The following is a 17,915-nucleotide window of genomic DNA, read 5'->3' as shown; positions in this document are numbered from 1 at the left end:
CCTAGCTAACTTAATTTTGTTGGAAGGCTGAATAGGGCGCAGGCAAATTCAACATTTGCGTTTTGCTTACTTCGAGGGATGAGGTAACAGCAACCAAAAAAGGTATACGAGAGGCAACTAGTGCATGGAATTAAAGAGGGGTCATGGAACAGGGACCCTGAACCTTGAAAGGAATTCACTTACACTTTCACACGAGCAAGAAGATCTGACTGGAGGTATACCTTTTTGATACCTTTCATAAGCTATAATCGCTAATATGCTATAATAGCTTAATCAAGGAAACAAACTAGGCCACATTTGCTACGCTATGGTTTTGCAGAAAATGTTTCAGGACTGCTTCCTCTTGACAAGTTGTCAAATCAATGGATTCATTTTTTAAAAATGTTTATTTATCATTACAACAAGTACGATGTAGTTGCCTGGGTCAACGCATATCCTACTCAGCAAAAAGCGGATACAGTGATCATGGATTTCACATGCAGGAGAGAAGAGAAAGACGTGTCTTTTAGCGGGTAACATATCCCAGTTCTAAATTCAAGAGGCGGCAGAGTATGTAAGTGTGAACAGTTTCCATCCAAAACATTTCAAGTAGTAAACTGCAGCACAGTAACAGCTACTGCGCAGTCAAGGTAAAACAGCCTATGCTGAGTTGAAGTATAGAACGTAATAGGGGTTCCTCCTGACAGTTAACCAAGTTAGCTTGAGTAAACATCGTAATGATCTGACAAAAGCAAAACCTTTAATAAGTTCTCTATTTATTAAGTTAACAAGTTGTTTCAGATTTTTTCATTGCTAGTGTAAGAAAAATGTCAATTGTTGGCTCCAGGACACTATGATGGCATTGCGTGCTGATGTGTCTCAAAGATAACTGCTTTGGAGAGCCCTGAAAGGGATGTTTAATGTTGTAACATCCCTTACGGAAACTGATAAGACGGTCAATATATTGTACACTGAGGCCTTTGCAGAAGGTGGTGAAAGAAACATAAATCAGGTTGGTTCTGTGCCTCTTATGGATGTCCTGAGTCTCCTCTGACACCTAACAGGTACCTTCTTGATGCTTCCTGATAAATGGGTGCAATCTTCCTACTTTGTATACACATGTAACCCCAATCTTCTTGTCTCATCATTTTTTATCGCTAGAATGGCCTCGAGAGGGAGCCAGAGGAGATCACGTTTTTATTGGTGAGATGTGGCTGAAAGTTTAAAACGTGCCTCACTTGCAAGGCATTTCATCAACACAAACTTAATTACCTAGCTAATTTAGTGCTTGTTGAAAAAGGCATAAGAGAATCCCGAAACAAACCGTCTTTGTACCTGTAAATACCAAAATTCATCTACTCTCTAGTTCTGAACAATCCTTCTCAGGTTCAGCTCCAAGTGCATGGAACACTTTACCTCTGCACTTGAGATAAGCACTTGACTTCCTATACTTCATAAAAGTTATGAAACCTCACCTACGCCTAACCTACTTCGGAGACCTTGGACCCTAAGCTCTTAAGCTCTGAATCGGTTCTATTTTAGATGCCAGGCTGAAGCCAACCCAAGAGCAGAAGCCAGACACTGATACAGGCTTCTTGATATTCCACCTCTCCCTCACTTTATCCCTGCTTCCGTTTTCTCCCCACAGCATTCTGAAAGCGCACCATTTTTAAAAACGCTTTAATGTACTCAGTTTATTGTTCTATGTCACGCACTTAAATTCCTGTTGGGACCTGGAGCTCTGTGAAACTGCTAAACAAATAAATAAATGAAGGAAAAAGGACTGTGAAGGCAGTGATGGAACAGTTCTCAATTCCTCTCCAGGCAGTCAGGAATTCTCCAACAGCAGCCTTCTCCTTGTCTTCCTCGATTTAAGCACCACTTGTCCTGGAAGCAGTGAGTGTTGACAATGATCTACTGATGATTGGGTGGATTCCCTGGACAAATCATACCAGAATTCCTGTACCATCTCAACCTATCTTTTTCAACACTTTCATCAATTTACTCTGACCTACAGCTAAATCTGTTCCACAATGAACCATTTTTCAACTTTCCAAAGTGGAAATGGGAAGCCTTGTCAAAGATTGCCTCTACCTGCTTCTTGGCTCCACCCACATCCAAATCCTTCCAGTTCCATCATGATCAGGTTAAAGTACACTCCCTCTACGCAAAAGTGTGCTACCATTGCCATAAAGTAATGCTCCTGGTTGCCTGTGTGACACTTATTTCAAAAGGATACATTAGAGCCATCCTCTTGACTCCCAAAGAGCAACACAAAAGATAATTATTTTTTTAGCTAACTTTGTCAAATTGTCAAACTTCTTCTGTCAATAGGGACAGAGGCAGAGGCAAGCTGCCTATACTTTGCTTTTAGTAAACATTTAATCAGTAACACTATGCTTTTGACTAATGGGTACTAGGCCACGAGGAGGGGGCGGGGGTGGTTAGGTGATGATGTATATTATTCTGGGCCAGTTTAGTTTACTCACCCCCTCACAGCTCTTCACAAATTCCAGGAATAAGTTGAAGGAAATCTGCCTATGTGTGGTCAACTAGGATTTTTCACCTTTTCCTGGACCCTATTTTTTTTATGGCTTTATAAGACTGGGCACTTTAACCCTGCTAACCAGTGGTAAAGTGCCCGTGCTTTAAACATGGTTGAACTGGCATATTCCTAATTGGCATATTCAATTAAACAAATAAGTCCCTAGTATATGGTACAAAATGTACCCAAGGACTGCAAGCTAAATGTCATTAGTGGACTACAGAACCTATTGTGCTCTCCACTACAGAGACAGTGTAAAACATTGCTTCAGGCCTATCATTGTAGATTAATTGTAGCAGTGTAAAAATTGAAATCGGAGTGTGAAAATAAATCCCTGTGACTCGTCGAAATCTGACTTTTAAATAATTATAAGTCACCATTATGTAGAGGCTATGTCGCCCTCAAGGCAGGGTACACAGTATTTAAAAGTAGGACATGTAGAAATGTAATGTTAACTTGTCCTTGCAGTGAATAGCAACAAAAAGCTATTTTTCATTATGCCAGGCCCAGCTGCCCTATGAAGAAAATCAGAGAACAGATTAAAAGTTCTAATAATTTATCTCAGGAATGGAACTAGCTAGAAAAATAATTATAAAGTAATTATAAAACCATTTTTAATAGTTATAAAAAATCCAATTCAATGGTGAAGCCGGTTGTTTTGTAGGAAAAAGTAACTTTTGGAAATTTTCTTTTTCCCTGCCTGAAGTTGCTGGAGGCTACATTTGCATTTGTTCTCCCACTTCTGCCATACAGAAATTAGCCTTTGAATAGGTGTAAAAAAGGGTGTCAAGTGACTCCCAGGAGCAAACAATAGGCTGACCTGAATGGGCAGAGAGGAGTCCTCTGAGCCTCATCAAATATGCGGGGTGGGGCTATTAGCACTCTTTTTGACAATACAGTGTAAAATCCTGCTTGAATATCAAATTCTGCTTGATAGGTCTGCTGGATTTACATATAACACTTGGGGGCATAGGATGCCAAAATAATTCTTGTGTAACAACTGACTGGTTGCTGACAAAGCACACACAAAGAAGCTACCCTGAATGAATAGTTGTTTGAGACTAGTGACTGAAAACTGACAAGCACTAAGCACTAGTTAGTGGGGTGCTGGGCAGCTCAAAAATGTAAAGGACTGTCCTCACACACCACAAGGTGTCATGCTTCATCATTGGCAGTCCTCGCTCTTTAGAAACTGTGTTTGGTAGAAGCAGACCTACACCTGGAGACAGGGAGGCGCTTCTAAAATCTAAGTGGAGGCCCGTGGGAAACTGATTCTTAAACACCAAAGTAAAAACCAAAATACATTTATTCGCTGGGTATTTACTTGGTATTGAAAGCTAAAATGTGGGGATTGGGGGAACTAGTACCCCGTCACTACAATTGTCGTCAACATGTTTCTGCCATTGTGGCCCAAAGGGTCCGTGGCATTCATTAGGACGAAAAAACTAGGGCTATCTTACCAAATCCGGTAGATGTTACCACTGTGTAGGGTGACCTGTGTCATCCACTAACTGAACTGTATTTTTTAAACCACAAGGAAGGGTCCGCATTGTCCCATGGGAAGAGGGTAAAAGGGACCCCTGTAGTCACACTTGCCTCAAGGTGCGCCCCTCGCCGTCCTCCTAGACGTTTCCACTCCTCTCCCCCGATGATGACTGGCTGGCAAAACCCTACTTTTGTTTTACTAGACTTCTGTCTCTGGGTTTATTGTAGGTACAGTCACTGCCCCAACTGGAATTAGTTAGATGTGGGAGGACACTAGGATTACTATATATGCCCCCCCCCCACACACACACCCTCAGAGCTCAAATTTAGTGTGGCCAAATACTTTCACCAGCTTGAGAATGTCCAAAGTGGGTAGGGTTGGCCCTGTGAATTTTACTCCATTCGTTGAGGCATGTCTAGGAATCATTCCCTCCCACTAGCTTGTGCCAGAAATAAATGTGACACCTCCATGCACCCACTTCAGAATACTCCAGGACCTAAGGAAGATCAGAAGTGGACTGAACCTGTGAGTGACCTGAGACAAGTCCTATAGGACTCAACCTGATCTCTCTCGTACCCAAAACAAGGAAGAGGATTAAAATGATTATAAGACTGACCTCCTGTTAAATCTACAGGGACACAAGCTACAAGAGGCCTATTCCCTCAATTGCCCAGTCGATCAGTGGCAACTGGACCTGGACTAAACCCTGCTGTTTGGCCTCTGACTAGCACCCTGTGAGCTTCAAAGTGCCTCTGAGGGATTCTGGAGAGTAGATAATGTGGTAGATAATGGCTTAAATGACTAAAGTCAGAAAGTAAAATCTTTGACCAGAACAAACCTGGTTGAAGTATTTCTGAGGGCTAAACCATGCCTCCGACTTCAAACATAAAAATAAGTCAACGAGTTCTAGCTGGACAGAGGCTGCTGTGTTGGTGGGCAGTGTCAATCCACAGAAATATGAGTCAAATAGCCAGATTGATGTCTCTAAATGATTTCAGATGTCACCAAACTGACATTTGTAAACCAAATGTTCACTGCCAAGATTATTATGAAATGAAGGAATCATACAGTAATGATTCCTAACATGGAAGTCACAAAGTATGAATGATTTTAAACAAATGAAAGCAACAGTACTGTTTGGTTTGATATGCAAGTAAACTGCTTCTGCACAGCATGAGTGAAAGAAGATGAAGATTCTTACCGTCGTCAGCACTCGTGGTTCTGGAGGAAATATTTTGAAGGTGCGACAGCACTGTAAATCAATGGGATCTCTCAGGTAAAAGGCCTGCACTGCTGCAGCTATTAACTTAGGGTGTTGTTTCAATATGGCTGCAATGCCTACTGGAAGGTAGCAGTGAGCATGGTGCAAGGACTTTTGAATTTTCTCAGGGTATCTGGAACACAAAATTAAAATCTTGAGAGAAATTAAATTGTAAAATGTTGCATCTTTGACTTGTCTATGGATTAGTACCGGAATCACAGAGGACAGAGATTTTTTAAATGGGGTAGTTCAATTGGAAAAATGCTGTTTCATGCAAAACGTTCAAAGGAAAGGTGTGCCTCAAAGGCCATTACGACGCCAGGAGCTTCCCAAATGAAATAACTGCAGTAAAGTGAAGTCAGTTCAGCAAACCACACACCACAAGCAGTGCCACAAAGTAAAACTCTCACCAATAAAACACACGAACATGTCTAGATACTCATCGTTTGCATCAGCAGCAAAGAAAGAGGCCGTGATGTGCATAGGAGAGGCTATCATTGGACTGTCTTGGCTATGGGCTCGGAAGGATCTTGTTTGATAGTTGCCGACACACAAATGTATTAAACAGTTAGCTCAAGGCAGAGAAAATCAAAATGCTGTCCTCTGGTCTGGACACATAATCCAAACAATACTCAATTGTGTAAAGCTTGAGACATTACTGCAAAATGAGGTAGTATCTTCAATACAATTGCAATTTCCCCATATTAAAGAAAAGTTAGAATATGTGATGCCTATACAATAAGTTCTGATGAGAACTATCCAGAATGCAAATTCTGAGAAGATGAACAGACCCCAAGTAATGTGCCTACCACAAACACAGTGGGGAATCATTTTATTGGTGCAGATGTAATGCTACTGTTCAGGGGTCTTACAGCAAAGTGCTGAAGGTGTCATAAAACCTGCTTCGCAGCACTGAGCATTCGGGAGTGAAAGAATTAGGGGTTGGGAGAGTTGGTCTGAACTATAAAAGAAATTACCAACTGGTTTTCATCTACTTGAAAGATCAATAGGACTATATGGACATGGCAAGGGTCCTTGTACAATTATGTTGTAAATTAGACAGCCGACCTGGAAAATCTAATCTTGCATCCCTAAAAAATGTTTTAAACTTGAAGATTAATGGTTACAGAAAGCTCTACAACAGCTGGATTTCGTGTGGGATATTCTGACTGAAAGACCTGCGCTCTAGAGCTTTGCCGATGTCCTTTGCCAATCTCCAGAGTAAATGTCACCTAAATCAGTCACAATTTTATAACCATTTGAAGCTAAAAGTTACTACATCACAATTTCACTTAAAATCCAAATCCTCAATTACACTGAAATCTTTGTATTGATATTCCAACAGGATAGTAAAACATGTCATCAACAAGAAAATACCATACCCTCCCCTGTAACCCACACAAGTGCGACTTTTGCCCTCCTCTCAGATACACAGTTGCATATATTGTCCACTCATGGGTGGCTCTCAGCAAACATCTCTCTACAAAACACACATAGCACAGCAGTTGTGATACAGATGTCAACATGTTACATAAACAATCACAAGGCCCTTAGCTTAGGTGGAGCTAAATGTTGATGGTCAAGTCTGGATAAGTACTCACTCAACAGGGATCGTAAGGCTGCAAATTCCTTTTTCATATGGCTCAGGTCGTGAGTCAGTGTTTCAGGAGCCAAAGTCTTTTCAGCTCTCCGAACAAGTGTGCCAAACTGGGTTCGGTGATGTTTTCCCAGAAGGCAGCTATTAGAATTCTAACCATTCCCAGTAAGTGCCATAAAAGTTTCAAATCGCTATGTGTGAGGAATTCAAAATGTTTCCCTGAAGGCCAACAACACTACTCCTGGATCAGCAGGCACATCCCTCCGAATAAAATTGCCTTAATAGGATTCAGAAGTTCTTTCCAGAAGGGACCTATGCTCAGATATTCCAAAAGCTTACTTACAACCCTGGACCCTTTTCCTGCTCACATGAAGCTAGTTATACCTCGCTGAAAGGACTCAAGCACTCTCTCAGGGTTTGGGACCGGAAGAGACTTAAATGAGATACAGAACCAGTGGGAGGATATTAATGATGAGCACTTGAAACCTACCTCATCCAGGGTTTTATAAGATGTTCCATCTAAGGAGATCAGACTTAATTAGCTTTTTTAGGTTCATCTAATTAGCCCCATATCAAGGTTCTACCGCCTTAGTGAAGTTCCGACCTAAGTATCGGAGTGGAGGGTGGTCCAACGAAAAGGGCAAACTACCATACCCGATTCATGCCCTCCCTCTGCAGCGTTGGGTTCAAAATCTCTACTTTCACTGGTTGACCTTAAAGCCACAGACTTCCTCAAAGTCAGTCAAAATTACACCCTTTGCTTCGAGGGAGATCTCAAGATCTGAGAGTGTCAACAGGACACCAACCGCAAACATGCAAACAGTCTACTACTGGCTTCCGAATGTAATACCTCTGACTCTTTCAGATCATCTAAGGGCACTAGCCACGGGCTCTCAAGTCAAGTAAAATAGGAGCGGTGACACGGCAGCCCAGTCTTGTGACCCTCTGTACAGAGAATGGTTGTGGGGGACTCCGTTAACTCTAATCCTTGGTTGGTGAAGTTTGTAGTTGACTAAAATCCAGCCTGTTACTCCAGGGACAAAATTTAATCTAACCAGGAGAGATTCTACGTGTTGCTAGCTGAGCCGAACTAATACTTTTTTGGCATTAAGGCAGAAAAGGATCACATTAATTTTCTTGACGGTAACCTTCTCCATGAGATAGCAACTCTCCTGATGTTGTCACTACCCTGTTTGTCCGTTACAAACCCTACCTTATCAGCATCAATCAAGCCTGGAAGGAGCAGTGCCAGTCTATTTGCTAGGACCCTAATAAAAATCTTCATGCCAACCCATGTAGTCGCAAAGGTCCCATTAGGTCTCCTTATCTTTCTTGTATATCTCCTAGCAGTCTAGGGTCGGAGCATGCCTAACTTACTCCCCTTTTCATAAAATGTATACCCCAACTTCAGAAGTGACTTCTCGGCCCGATTCGTTTGTAGGATGCTTAATTGACCCCTCAGAGTAGCTGCATTCCTATGGGTTCTAATGAACGGGTTGTGCTAATGAAGCTTTTCTAGGGTGGCTAATTCCAAAACCAAATTGTCCTTTACCAGCCTGATCTCCATCGCTTTGCAGCAGTCATTGCCTCCCTTCTAATTGTCACCTCAAAGGCATCCCACCTCATCACCCCTGGGGCATCACATTCTTTATTGTAAAAGAAAACCCCAAATTGACTGGGCTACTTCCTGTGTTATCATCCAGTGCCTAAATATGCCCAGGGACATTAGCCAGTAGGTTCCAGGGAGAGTGGCATGGTGAGAGAGGAAGCAAGAGGCTTGGTTCTCCAGGTAATTTTGATAGGGACATGGTCCAACTCTGATAAATATCAGAGATAGTTGCAACTTAGATTCTGCGCAGTTAACGGGTGGGACTTTAGGGTATGATCGATCATAGAATGGTCCCTGTTATTTGGGTGCACAGTGTGTCATGCATCTCGAGTTCACACTGGGCCAAGAGACGTTGTAATCCTTAGAGAATGTCCCTGGCATGTGTCCCCCAACATTTCCCCTGTACAGGCTAAATTTAACTTCCACCCACTATCATATATATATATATATATATATATATATATATATATATATATATATATATACACTTGAACTGTGCCCCCAATTCTGTATCTTCAGGAATCTTCCCCCTCTGTATCTCTACGCATAGTAACCTTCCCGCCTGCCAGCATGTTCTTTGAAAAAATTGTCACTGTCCTAGTAGGTGCTGACGCCCAGTATTGCATGGGATATTTCCTATTACTCGTACTAACGAGATCAAGGGCTTTTTTCTAAACATGTTGCAAAGTGGTCGTCTATTGTTGGGAGAGTTTAGCCCCCCAAATTTTAAGTGAGAGCACTTTAAATTAGCAGTTGACACATGTTTATTACATGCCCGAAATTGAACACATACTGGGTTCAGGTAACTGAGGAACTGTGTAAACTGGCAGGTAGGAATATCGTTATTTCTGAGAAAGAGATACTCATGGGTTTAATAGACGACTCCGGCCTAATATCTAACGCTCTTTTTTCCATTATTATGGCCTGTTGTCGTCTTGGTATTGCAAGGGTTTGGATTGAGACGAAATGCCCGACACTCACGGAGATGCGGATGATACTGAGGGGGGTCTATGAGATGGAATTGGCGCTCGCCAAAGCCAGGGGCACCTCCTCTTGTGCTAAATTTGAACGCACTTGGTCTAGCCTTCACTGGGACTAATCAAATATTGGTGTATTGTTAACACCTTAATCTGCAAGTCGCTAGCTGGATGTGTTATATTGCCGGCTGTGTGCTACAAAATGTATTTTTTTTTTTACTTATATCCTCTTCTTATATCTATATTATTTACTATTATTATTTCTGTTATTACTATTTTTTTTTTTTTTACTATTTATGTAAAAATGTTATTGTTATTATTGTATCCGCAATGTATTTATGATTGGTGTCTGCTTATTTGCCCTCATGTTTCCCTGTCTGTTGATACCATTGTTTTTTTCTCCATTGGCAAAATAAGATTTATTTTTTTTAAAAACCCAAAAACATTAGCAGTTGACACAGGGCTCTTTCTCAGAGTGGGTAATTATTTTACATGATCTCAATCAATCAATCAGACGTTTGTAGAGCAAGGCAAATCATCCATGAGGGTCTAGGGCGCTGAAGATGTTGGCTGCTGCGAGGTGGGTTGTTCCTTCAGGTCTTGAGTTCTCTCCTGAATTGTTGGATCGATGGTGTGGTTCTAAGGTGCAGGGGAAGTTTGCTCCAAGCCATGGCTGCCAGGTGCCAGAAGGAGCGTTCTCCTCTGTTGGTTTGGTGGATCCATGGGATGTCTGTGAGCTAAAGGGAAGCAAATCGAAGGTGTCTGGTCGGTTGGTGGAAGGTGAGGCATTTGTTGATGTATGCTGGTCTCTCATTGTGCAGGGCCTTGTAACTGTGGGCCAGCATATTGAACTGGCATTTCTTCTAGCTCGGGAGCCAGCGTAATTTCTTGAGGTGGGTCCTTCTAGAGAGGTTAGGAGGAGTCTAGCCGCTAAGTTATGAATTGTCAGGAGTCTCCTCAGGAAGCGGGCAGCGAATCCAGCGTAGTGTGTGTTTCTGTACTCCAGTCTGTTGGTGATGAGAGCCTGAGTGACGGTACTTCTGGTGGTGACTGAAGATCTAGCGTAGCATGCAAAGGGTGTGGCAGCAGGCGGATGAGACTGTGTTGACTTGTTTCTTCATAGATCGCTTGCTGTCCAGGATGACGGAGAGGTTGCAGGTGTGGTCTGTCCGTGTGGGGTGGGCTGAGTTCCACAGGCCACCATGCGTCACTCCATGGTGGGGTGTTCCTGAAGATGAGGACTTCCGTCTTGTCCATGTTGAGTTTGAGGCAGTTGTCCTTGATCCAGTCAGCAATGTTCATCATGCATCTGTGGAAGTTTCTTCTAGTGGTGGATGGGTCTTTGGACAGTGAGATGATGTGCTGGGTCTCGTCAGCTTAGGAGATGATGTGGAATCAGTGTGATCTGACGGTGTCAGCTGGGGGGGGGGGGGGGTGTCATGCAGGTGTTGAAGAGGGTGGCACAGAGATGTTCCTTGGGGTACCCCGCAGATGATCTTGGACTCCGAGATGTACTGTCAGAGATGGATTCTCCGGATTCTACCGGTGAGGTAAGAGGCAATCCATTTCAGGGTGTCTCCTTGGTTCTCAGTGATGTGGAGTCTGTTTATCAGGATATGATGGGAGCTGGTGTCAAAAGTGGCCGAGAGGTCCAGGAGGATGAGGGCAGCTGTTTCTCTGAGGTCCAGGAGGACCCAGATGGCATCATTGGCTGTGATCAGGGTGTTCTTGGTGGTGTGGTCAGCTCAGAATCAGGCCTGCGAGGGGTCCAGGAGGTACGATGCTGGATGAGTTGCTGGTTGATTGCTTTCTTGAGGACCTTTACTGGATGTGGGAGAAGTGAGAAGGGCTAGTAGTTTTTCTGTTCCACTGGGTTGGCGGGTGTTTTTTCAGGAGGGGTTTCACTTTGGCATATTTTCCAGTCCTCAGGGAAGGAGGCAGAGTTAATGGAAGTGTTCAGGAATTTCCTGAGCTTATCACTGAGTGTTTTGGTTCCAAGGTGAAGACGTGGTGGGGGCAGGGGTCCGTGGGTGCTCCAGAGTGCATGGAGTTCATGATGGAGATGGGTCTTGCATGCAGAGGAGGTCCCATGGGTGAGCAGATGTTCGGGGCTAGTGTTCCAGTGTGTGAGCAGGCCGATACTCTCTGTGGCAGAGCGTTGGTGTTTAAAGTTTTCATAGAGAGCCGAGATCTTGTCATGGAAGAAGTCAACAAGATTGTCGCACAGTTCCTGGGAGGATGTGATGTCATTCTCGGTGGCGGCGGGATTGGAGAACTCTTTTGTGATGGCGAAGAGTTCCTTACTGTGGTTTGTGCTGGCAGCTTTGAGGAGGTCTATTAGGGCATTCTTCTTAGTTTCTGTCAGTAGGCAGTGCTACTGGTTGAGTGCTGTCCTGAAGGCGGTGCGGTCTTCTGCCTTTTTGTCAATGCGCCACTTCTCTTCTAGTTGTCGGCAGTTGCACTTGGCAGAATGCAGTTTTTCAGAGAACCAGCTGGCTCTTTTGGTGGGTCCTTTGGACTTGGCTGTCTTAGTGGGAAAATAGTGTCGGTGCAATCTGTGATCCACTGAAAGAAGTTTTTTGCTGCTTGTTTTGGGTCGGGTGTAGTGCCTGGGAGGTGTGAGCATCTCATCTACCAAGGGACCTTCAATCCTAGTGGTTCACTTAATGGCTGAAAAAAGTTTTTTAATTCAATCCCTCCTCTGGCGCTCAGTATCATCAGTGATGAGTCTTAGCATTACCAATCTGTTGCTAAATCTGTTCCAGCATTGTCTTGATTAAATATTGATCAGGCTCATTGGATGCCTGTCCATCTGTGCTTGCCCAACCTCTAGTGTCTTTCCCATCATTCAGGGTACATCTGGATACCAAAGCTGCTAGGTCTAGATCAGGGCTGTACCCTGCTCTACTAATTGTACTCAGTCTCAGTCTCAACGGGCCTTTTTTTGGTTTACCTAAGGCTGCTGATGATGTCTCTCCTCTTCTTCTCAGTGTCCTCCGAGAGGTTTCAGTTCTCTCAATCTTCAACCTATCCTCTCAAGTGGTCGTTTGGTGGATCATTCATTTAGCTAATCGTATGTCTCTGCGGCTGCTTCGGATTCTCCCGCTTTAGTATATCCACAGTGGTTCCTTCACTTCTGCACAGGAGCATGAATCTCATTTTGCCTTCCCACATGAACATGAGACAGAACAGAGTGCTCCCAGCGATATCTGATTTTAATTTTAGTAAAAAATCCATCAGTGGTTTAAAGTCTTGTCTCTTCTGCAAAGTTATTACAGAGAGGTCTTGAACAATTTGGATTTTGGCATCCTCCACCATGATATCTCCTTTCTTCAACGCAGCATCGACAATCTGTTCCCTGAAGGTATAGCAGTGAGCTCTTGTAGTTACATCAGATGACGGTTGCCTCCCAGCCAGAGGCAACTTAAGGATTTTGGGGCCCTGGGCCAAACGTATTTTGGGGCCACTGTTTGGAACAGCTTTGAATTTATGATCCAATTTCAGCTTTTCATGTCCTCTTTGGCTAGATCACTGACACTGCTGGGCACACTGGCCCAAATTCGATATGTGTTTACATCTAATATTCAGGGATAGTGATGTGTGTTTTTTATATTGTAATATAGAAGCAGCTCACTAATATTATTGTAAATAATCTCTGTTAACCACTGCCATTTCTCCTAGGTTAGGTCCCGTTTCGATCTGTAAAAGGATTCTTTTTATGGATGTTGCATGGTGTTGAACAACATAAGCACAACATTTCTCTGCATAATGTCTGTAAAAGACTCCCACAAATCACCTGTATTAAAAATAAATTAAAAGAAAGCAGTATTTAAAACAATCTATGTTTAAGAATCATTCAAGGCCATCGGGGCAGGATTGTGTGTAGAATAGAGCCGGATCGATCAGGGCCCCCCTAAAAGACTGGAGCCCTGGCAGAGCCCCCCCTTTGCCCATGCCTTAAAACATGTGCTCCCGGCCTGTTCTGTCTAGCTCAATGTGCTTGGGACATTGGAACCCAATGGATGACTAAAAAAGAGAGAACAAAGTCTCCCAGGTAAAAGGAATATGCTACTTACCAGTATGCACCTGTTCTTGGCATGTAGAGCTGCAGATCTATACACTGTGCATAGATCGCCATCTGGTGTTGGGTCCGGATGTTTGCAGTTTGTTTTTCCTCTTGGAAAGTCTTTGGAAGTCACGAGGTCGGTGACTCCTCCTTTGGATCGTATTGTGCATGGGCTTCGGCTCCATCCTCAGATTGTTTTTCGCCAGCAGGGAAAGATGGAGCGTAGTAGTAACAGTAAAGAAACCCATGTGTGTTGTATCTAAATAAGATAGACTGGAACGGATACAGGTAGCCGGGGAGGCGGGTGGGCGTGTATAGATCTGCAGCTCTACATGCCAAGAACAGATGCATACTGGTAAGTAGCATATTCCGTTCGAGGCATATGAGCAGCAGATTATACACTGTGCATAGACTATATAGCAGTACCCAACCCTAGCGGCGACCACCGGCATCCGTTGCAGTTGTTTGGAACAGTGTTTTTAGTACAGCCTGGCCAACACTAGCTTGTTGCTTGGTTTGCACATCTACACAGTAATGTTTTGTGAAAGTGTGCGGTTTTGACCATGTCGCTGCTTTGCAGATGTCATCTAATGGTATGTTCCCTAGAAAAGCCATAGAAGCCCCTATCTTCCTTGTAGAGTGGGCTTTAGGGGAAACAGATAGCGTTCGTTTTGCCTTGTGGTAGCAAATCTGTATGCATTTTACAATCCACCTAGCTATCCCTGATTTAGAAATAGGGTTGCCTTTATGTGGTGGAGAGAAAGAGACAAATAGCTGTTTGGTTTTTCTGAAAGGTTGGATGTAGTAAAGTAAGGCCCTTTTAACATCAAGTGTGTGTAAAGCCCTTTCCGCAACGGTTTGAGGTGGTGAGAAAAAGACTGGTAATTCTACCGACTGGTTGAGATGGAAGGGAGAAATGACTTTGGGTAGGAATTTTGGGTTGGCTCCGGAGTACAACCTTGTTCTGATGCATTTGGAGAAAAGGTTCCTGTATAGTGAGTGCTTGTATTTCACTAACCCTTCTAAGGGAAGTGATGGCCACTAGAAAAGCTGTTTTCCATGTGAGAAATTGCAGGCCACATTTATGTAATGGTTCAAAAGGCGGTCCCATTAGCCTTGTGAGAACTATATTCAAGTTCCAGACAGGTGAGGGTGGTACTCTGGGTGGAATTACTCTTTTGAGGCCTTCCATAAACGCTTTGATGGCAGGCACCCTAAAAAGCGATAGGTGCTGCCTGTTTTGTAAGTAAGCAGCAATTGCTGCGAGGTGTAACCGAATGGATGTATATGCTAGGTTACACCCCTGTAGATGGAGCAAGTCACATATGATGTGCTGTATGGACACATTTAGAGGGTTGATTGTGTGGATATGGCAGTAAACAACAAATCTTTTCCACTTTGCAGCATAGCATGCCCTAGTAGTAGGGCATCTAGCTTCTCTGATAATATTCATGCAATCAGGGGGAAGGTTAAGGTATCCGAATTCTAGGACCTCAGGAGCCAGATCGCAAGGTTGAGCTGAGCTGGGTCCGGGTGCCTGATCTCTCCATGGTTCTGGGTTAGGAGGCATGGTGAGAGGTGTAACTTTTGGTGTGGTACTACCGAGAGTTCCAGTAGTGTGGTGTACCACGGTTGTCTGGCCCATGTTGGAGCTACCAGGATGAGCGTGAGGGAATGCTGTTGTAGCTTTCGCACCACTAACGGAATTAGTGGGAGAGGTGGAAAAGCGTATGCAAATTTGTCTGACCAGTTCATCCATATCGCATTGCCTTTGGACAATGGTTGTGGATATCTGGCGGCGAAGCTTGGGCATTTTTTGTTTTCGTGGGTGGCGAATAGGTCTATATGTGGATGCCCCCAGTTCTGAAAGAAGGGGTGAAGAACCTGTGGGTGAAGTTCCCATTCGTGGATCTGTTGCGTTTGTCTGCTGAGCAGATCTGCCATGGTGTTTTGGATTCCTGGGACGTGTTGGGCCAGGAGAAAAATTTTCTGCGGAATTGCCCATCTCCATATGCTCTGTGCTAATTGAGAGAGATGTGGAGAGTGTGTGCCCCCCTGTTTTTAAATGTAGTACATGGCAGTCATGTTGTCTGTGCGAATGAGGACTGCCTTGCCTGAAATCTGCGTCTGGAAGGATTTTAGGGCTAGAAAGATTGCCAGTAACTCCAAATGGTTGATGTGGAGTAACTTCTGTTGCGGGGTCCATGTGCCCTGCACTGTGAGATGTAACAGATGAGCTCCCCAGCCGGAGAGCGATGCATCTGTTGTTAGGGTTATTTGTGGAACCGGGTCCAAGAACGGTCGACCTTTGGAAAGGTTTGTGGTGTTGCACCACTGCAGAGAGCGATGGGTGCGACCGTCCACCAACACCAGATCTGTCAGTTGCCCCTGGGCCTGGTTCCACTGGCGCGCTAAGCACACTTGGAGTGGACGCATCTGGAGTCTTGCATGAGGCACTATGAAAATGAAAGAGGCCATCATCCCTATACGTTGCATAAACACTCTTGCTGGGAGAGAGTGTTGAAGTATGAATTTTTGACGCAGAGCCTGTATGTTTGCAATCCTGGAAGGATTGGGATAGGCTATGGCTTCTGAGGTGTCTATGGTGGCACCGAGGTATTGTTTTGTGTGTGATGGTACCAGGTGGGACTTTTGGTGGTTCACCGTGAAACCTAGCTGGTGAAGTAGTTGGATTGTAGCAGTGGTGTGGTGCACACATTGGTCGTAGGACGTGGCTTTTATTAGCCAGTCGTCCAAATATGGGAAGACGTGAATGTGTTGTCTTCTGAGGTGTGCCGCCACTACTGCTAGGCACTTTGTGAATACCCTTGGTGCTGTTGTGACCCCGAACGGGAGCACTTTGAACTGGTAGTGTTGCCCGTCCACTACAAACCTGAGGTACTTTCTGTGAGCATGGTGTACTGGAATGTGAAAGTATGCGTCTTTCAAGTCCAGTGTGGTGAGAAAGTCGTTGTGGGAGAGGAGTGGAAGAACCTGTTGAAGGGTTACCATGTGAAAATGGTCTGAATGTATGTAAATGTTTAGAGGTCTGATGAGGGAGATTACTTCCTGTTTTAATAACGTGGCATGTTCTTGTGACATTGGGCGTTGCCTGGGTGGAATGTTTGGGGGGGTAGATGTTAATTCTAGGCAGTACCCTGAATGAATAATTTAGGTCACCCATCTGTCTGAGGTGATGGTCTCCCAGACGTGAAGGAAATGTTGTATTCTGCCCCCGACCGGAGTGGAATGGTCTGGAGGGAGCAGGGGAAAGTCATTGGGTAGGCGGTGTGGCAGAGCGGGCGGTATTTGTCTTGCCTCTGCCTTTATTATTATTTCCTCTGAAGCCGCCTCTTTGATAACCCCTTGTGAAGGTAGACTGAGGAGGGGATTTGTAGGACGTGGATGCGCTATCTGAGGAGTAGCCTCTACCCGTACCCCGAAAGGAAGAGCGGCGAAAGGAGCGTCTCGGAGTGTGTGACTGTAGGGCTCCCATGGATTTCACCATATCAGAGTCTTTCTTCATCTTCTCAAGAGCTTCATCAACTTTTGGACCAAATAAATGTTGTTGATCAAATGGGCTGTTCCAATATGGAGGCTTGCACCTCAGGTTTAAAGCCTGAAACTCTTAGCCAGGCGTGGCAACGAAGGAGGACACTGGTGTTTATGGCCCTGGAGGCTGTATCTGCCGCATCTAGGGCACAGCGTATAGAGGTATTAGTTATAGCTTTTCCCTCTTGAATCAATTCATTAGCCCTATTTCTGTATTTTTCAGGGAGATGGTGCATGATGGTTTCTAACTCATCATAATGCGCTCTGTCGTATCTGGCCAATAGCGCTCGAGTGTTGGCGATACGCCATATATTGGCAGCTTGTGACGCAGTGCGCTTCCCTGACGCGTCTAGGAGCTTGGACTCTTTGTCAGGTGGTGGTGCTTCGCCTGACGCCTGAGAATTTGATCTCTTCCTAGCTGTAGATACCACTAAGGAATCCAGTGGTGCAGGGCCTTTAATGTATGCAGGATCTGTGGGGGCAGCTTTATATTTTTTCTCTATACGTGGGTTTAGGACCCTAGCCCTGACTGGGTCTTTAAAAAACTCTGGTGCATGTTTGATTACTCCTTTTAACATAGGTAGTATAGCAGTGGACCTATGTGCAGTATCGAAGGTGTCTAGGAGAAAGTCTTCCTCTACTGGGTCAGTATGTAGCTCTACCCCGTGATAATGTGCCGCCCTCTGTAGTAGGTGGTGAAAACCTAACGAGTCTTCTGGTGGGGATGGCCTAGATGAATAAAGGTCATCCTGTGGGACATCTGGGATGTCTGGATTGTTATAATCATTCCATGGGTCTGGGGATCCAGTAGGGGTGGGGTCTTGTGGCACATCTGCTGGATCG

General features: G+C 44.4%; 1 protein-coding gene across 6 annotated transcripts in view; it reads right to left on the bottom strand.

Annotated features, from left to right (window-relative positions):
* ECD (ecdysoneless cell cycle regulator) overlaps window positions 1–17,915 on the bottom strand; it is a 444,921-nt gene that overhangs the window by 333,108 nt on the left and 93,898 nt on the right. For all 6 annotated transcript variants that reach the window (XM_085603785.1, XM_085603784.1, XM_085603781.1 and 3 more), the window contains one exon: window positions 5,212–5,404. In XM_085603785.1, the coding sequence (XP_085459911.1) occupies window positions 5,212–5,404 (193 nt within the window). The remainder of the gene's footprint in view (window positions 1–5,211; window positions 5,405–17,915) is intronic.

This window comes from Triturus cristatus, chromosome 1_2, assembly GCF_964204655.1.
Source record: "Triturus cristatus chromosome 1_2, aTriCri1.1, whole genome shotgun sequence".
Taxonomy (NCBI): domain Eukaryota; kingdom Metazoa; phylum Chordata; class Amphibia; order Caudata; family Salamandridae; genus Triturus; species Triturus cristatus.
This window is presented reverse-complemented; position numbering and strand designations above follow the sequence as displayed.